This window comes from Tupaia chinensis, unplaced genomic scaffold (assembly GCF_000334495.1).
Source record: "Tupaia chinensis unplaced genomic scaffold, TupChi_1.0 Scaffold000429_1, whole genome shotgun sequence".
Lineage (NCBI taxonomy): Eukaryota > Metazoa > Chordata > Mammalia > Scandentia > Tupaiidae > Tupaia > Tupaia belangeri.
This window is the reverse complement of record NW_006159934.1, coordinates 1,598,027-1,602,942: the sequence shown is the minus strand read 5'-3', so window position 1 is coordinate 1,602,942 and position 4,916 is coordinate 1,598,027. Positions and strand designations below refer to the sequence as shown.

At 52.4% G+C, this 4,916-nt stretch overlaps 1 protein-coding gene across 1 annotated transcript in view; it reads right to left on the bottom strand.

Annotated features, from left to right (window-relative positions):
* The window catches only part of NCF1 (neutrophil cytosolic factor 1), a 14,836-nt gene that overhangs the window by 7,425 nt on the left and 2,495 nt on the right, over positions 1 to 4,916 (bottom strand). The window contains exons 2-5 of the mRNA XM_006155006.2: positions 3,791 to 3,871; positions 1,844 to 1,919; positions 1,552 to 1,717; positions 419 to 474 (exon numbers count right to left, since the gene is read on the bottom strand). Coding sequence (XP_006155068.1) covers positions 419 to 474; positions 1,552 to 1,717; positions 1,844 to 1,919; positions 3,791 to 3,871 — 379 coding nt within the window. The remainder of the gene's footprint in view (positions 1 to 418; positions 475 to 1,551; positions 1,718 to 1,843; positions 1,920 to 3,790; positions 3,872 to 4,916) is intronic.

Here is a 4,916-nt window from a genome sequence, read left to right as displayed (position 1 = left end):
CTTTTTCTCTCTCTCACTCTGTCTCTCTCTGGTCAAATTTAAATGAATTAATTAAATAAATAATTATTTTTTAAAAAATGTTAGGTATTGTTATTAACAATGACTATGCAATAAAGATTAGAAACTGCTTTTCCCCGATTCACCCCTGAAGGCCTCCTTGACCCCCAAAACCCATCCTTCCCTACCCCCCGAGCCTCAGTCACAAACATCCAGAGTGCTGGGAGCCAGGGTCTGTGCCGGAGAAGATGCACGGCCACCTGTGAGGAGCCATTTCATTCTCCAGTGACCCCAAAGACCCAGCTCTGTGGGGGCTCCTGCTCTCTTCCCCCGCAACCCACACTCTGGCTCGCTGAGTGTTCACAGTCGCCTTGGGGACTGTCCACAGTGCCCCTGCCCTGGCTGCCCCTGGCCCTCTCACCTGCTGCATTACTCTTGCCATCCTTCGGCATCAGGTATGTCTCTGGCTTTTTTGCCCTGAGGAGAGAACACAGCCTAGGTCAGACACGTGGCTTCCCACTGGGGAAGAGGAGGCTCCAGGCAGACCTACAGAACTTCCCAAGAGGAAAAGGAACAGGGAAATGAGGCACTGCAGAGAAGGTGGCGACTGGACCAGCAAGGGGACTGTGGGGGATGGTTGCAGCCTCCATGCAGCCAGCCCAAGACAGCGGCACGAGGAGGACATAGCCCAGCTACCTGCAGACCCTGAAGAGGTGCATAATCTGGAGGAAATGGCAGAGGTCTTCCCCTCCTCCAGCTGATAAAGGGGGGCCCCAGGCCTGGGAACGGCTCTTGGAGCTCTTGGGTCACTCCCCTTCTGCTGGAAGGTCAAGAGAAGAGGCAACGGGAGCCACTGACCCCATCCCTTCTGGGCCAGGACGATGAGAGCTGCCTTCCTGAGGACTAGGGTCACGTTCAAGGCCAAAAGGCGCTGGCTGGAGCAATACGGCCCTTCTCTGTCCTGGCAGCCTGGGCATCAGAGCAAGGGTAGACCTGTTCTCTAATCCTCTCCCTGAGCTTCAGTGACCAAGGGACCTCCCCAGCCTGCCTGGGGCTCACCTGGCCTCCCAGATGCCTTCCACACAAGGCCCTGAGTACAGGAGACCAGGGGCAAGGGCCAGAGAACTGCTCAGCAATTATGAGAGGCAATAGCCCCTACATCCTCCGGGGACCCCCTATGACATCCACTCCTGCATCTCATCCTCAGACAGGGACCTGCGTTCAGAGACCACAGTGACAGCCCCAGGTCCCACAGCCAGGCAGTTGTAGGGACAAGATGAAGACCCAGGACTTCTGACCCCAACCCAGAAGTGCTGCCACGTGCACCAAGCGGCTCAGAGGAGTCCAGACACTTGGCTGGGTTGAGGGGCCAGATCACAGGGGCTAGAGAAGGAATCCTGTCTCCTTCTCTTTCCAGCTTCTCTTTCTGTGACTTTGGGCAAGTTGCTTCCCATCTCTGAGCATCAGTTTCTTCATCTGTAAAATGGGAATCGTTCCGTCCCCCTCGCTGTCCACCTCCCCTCTCTTGCCTGGAAAGAGGGGGAGGCTACTCACTGGCTGTCCGCGGGGAGCTTGAGGTCATCAGGGCGCACTTTGAAGAAGTCCAGGAGGTGGGGGCAGCGGGAAATCTTGGCGGGCAGCCCCATGAGCGCGCTGCAGTACTCGGTGAGTGTGCCCTGGCGGCTCTCGGCGGCTCGCTGCCCATCAAACCACCTGGGAGCTGGCCGGGCCAGGGAGGGGGACCAGAGACCAGTGAGCACATTCACGAGGTCAAGTCCAAGACGGCGTGGGAGTGGAGAGGGCGGGTGAATGGACCCAGATCTGGTGACTCAGCTCCACTGCTCACCTGGGAGGTGGGGGATGATCCTGTTCTCTGGGTTGATTTCTCCTGCCTCGATAGGAAACATTTCTTTTAAGGCTTTCTAGACATAAAAAGAAAAAAATTAAAAAGGTGTGATGGAATACAGTCATCTTTCAGCATACGTGGGGGACTGGTTCCAGGAACCCCTGCAATACTGAAACCCACAGGTGCTCAAGTCCCTTCTATGAAACGAGGGCATATTTGCAGCCTTCACAGGTCCTCCCTACGCTCTAAATCATCCTCGGCTCACTGACAACCCTCACTGTGATGTAAATACTGTGTAAGGCATGGTTATCTTTAGTGTTTAGGCAATAATGACAAGGGAAACTTTGTACACGTTTAACACAGATGCAGCTCAGTGACTTTTCCAGTGTCTTCAATGTGTCATTGGTCGAATCGGGGACGTGGAACCTGTGGATACAGAGGGTCGATCGCGCTCGTCCTCGCAATGCTATCAACACTAAGCTGGAGACAACTCAGACACTTCTCTAACTCCTCCAGCCAGGAGCTCCTCTCCCACCCTGGATACGAGTCACCGGCATATCCTTTCAGGTTATTCACAGTCTCCCTAGAGTCGGACCCCTTCGCAGCTCCGTACCAGTGCCACCATCCTGCTCAGAGCCCCTGCCAGGCCTGGGTTATTACAACCACCGCCAACATCTCTCCCCACTTCCAGCCTTGTCTGTTCTCAACCCAGCAGCTAGAGGGAGCCTATTAAAATCCAAGTGGAAAAATACATAATAATACTATTGAAAATAAATAGATAATTACAAAAAACAACAACCACCGAGTTAGACCCTATTCCTGCCGTGCCCAGAACCCTTTCTGGCTCTCAGCTCTCTTGCAGTGGAGGTCAAAGGTCTCCTGTTGGTCTCCGAGGCCCTGGCCCGTATGGCCCGACCTCTCCTGCCTACTCACCATTCTCCGCCTCTTTACTCTGCTGCAGCCACCAGGAAGACTCCGGGCCTGCTCCTGCCCCAGGTCCTTTGCACCTGTTGTGCCTGCTCTTTCCTCACACATATGAGCAGCTCTCTCTCTCGCTCTTTTTGTCTCTTCCCTTCAAGTCTTTGTTTAGATGTGGCCCCTCAGTGAGGCCTCCCTTGAACACAGCATTAACAACTGCTCCGCTCGCCCAGCCCTCTCCACCCCCGTCCCCTGCTTTATTTCTCTCCGTGGCTCACGTATTCATGATGGCCTCATGGCACTGCGAGTGTACTTACTGCCCCTTTAACTGTACGCCCAAGAATGACCTAAGTGGGGCCAGCAGGTGTGTGGTGGATAAAGGCACTCGACTCTCACATGGCTGCTCACAGTTCGAGTCCTGGACCTGGTACCTTGCTTTCTCCCTTTCCCCCTCTCTCTAGTGAGCAAACATGCCCTATAGCACATTTCAAAAATAAATAAGTAAAACTAAAATAAGTAATGGTTAAAAGAATGGCTTACATGGTAAACGTCATGTTATGAATATTTTATCTCCCAAAGTCATACTTTTTGGGGTTGGGGAGCTCAGGAAAAAATGATTAACAGGCATGAGAGTGTATGCAAACAAGACAAATCGGTTATGAGATGGGACAGTCCCGCAGGGAAAGAACGGGCAGTGCCAGTCTTACATACACACACATCAATTGGTGAAAATCGAGCATGCACGACACAGGTGGTCCTTTGCTGAAGACAGTGTAATTTGATTCTCGCACACTGCATGCATGCTTTGAAAAGCCATATTGTACCCCAGAAAAATGTGCAATTAAGTGTAAATAAGACATTATAAAATAACAATTTTTTTTGAAAGTGCCCTCTTAACCACAGACTGGAAGGATCCCAGATTCCATAGTTCCTCCCAGCTCCCCAGCCACTGGGGGGATTCCAGGTTCCTCAGACCCCCCCCCCCAAGAGCAGAGAGTGGCTGAGCTAGGAGGGTGTCCCCACACTCACATGGAACTCGTAGATCTCGGTGAACCGCCGGTACACCACCTTCTCCGACAGGTCCTGCCACTTCACCAGGAACATGTACACCTTGGGGAGAGGTCAGGGTGGGAGACCGTGTTCAGCTTCCAAGGGGGCCTTGACGTGCACCTGGGCCACCACCACCACCACCCCCGCCACTGTAGTAGTGCAGAGAGGGAGATCTTCGGGGCAGCTTGGGCTGCAGAGAGAGATCAGACTTCACAAGCCCAGGAGCTGCCACACTCCCACTTTGGAACAGAAGGAAAGGTAGGAAGACGAAAGCGTTTCCTCTAAGAACTGGGAGAAGACAAGGATGCCTACTTGCTCCACTCCTGCTCAACTCGGCGCTGGAAGTCCTAGCTACAGGAGGCATGAGAAAGAACTGACGGGCACCCAGCTTGGAGAGGAGGGAGTTCGACTGTCCGCCTTTGTAGACGACGAGATCACATATGGAGAAAACCCTCTAATCCGCCAGACCGCTCTTAGAATGAATAAGTGAGTTCGGTCAAGTTGCAGGATACAAAGAACAATACAGAAAGGACTGGGTTACAAGAACGGAAGAATTTAGTAAGATACTGTACAATCCGTTCATTCCAGATATTCAGAACAGACAAACCTGGACAGAAACTGGAGGGTAGCTGCCAGGGGCTGGGCGTGATGAGGAGGGACTGTTAATGGGTATAGGGTTTCTTCTGGGGGTAGGTGTGATTTAAAAAAAAAAAAAACAAAACAGCGGAGGGGCCAGCAAGTGGCACGGTGGTTAAGGGTGTTGGATTCTCACAAGGCCGACTGCGGTTTGAGTCTTGGACCTGGCGGCTGGCTTTCTCTCTCTCTCTCTTTCACTCTCACTCTGTCCCTCTCTGGTCAAATTTTTAAAAAATGAGCAAATCAATAAATAAAGTTAAAGAAAAAAAAAATTCTTAAAAAAATAAAATAAAAACAAGGAACCAGCAGTTAGCATAATGGTTATGTCGCTGGACTCCCATGTAGTTGACCACGGTTTGAGTCCCGGACCTGGTGGCTTAAACTCACACCGGGCATGTGTGCGTGCGTGCCCAAGATCCCGAGAGGAGAATGGAGGAGAAGGGATTGCAGCGTGGCCATCCCCTCCCCG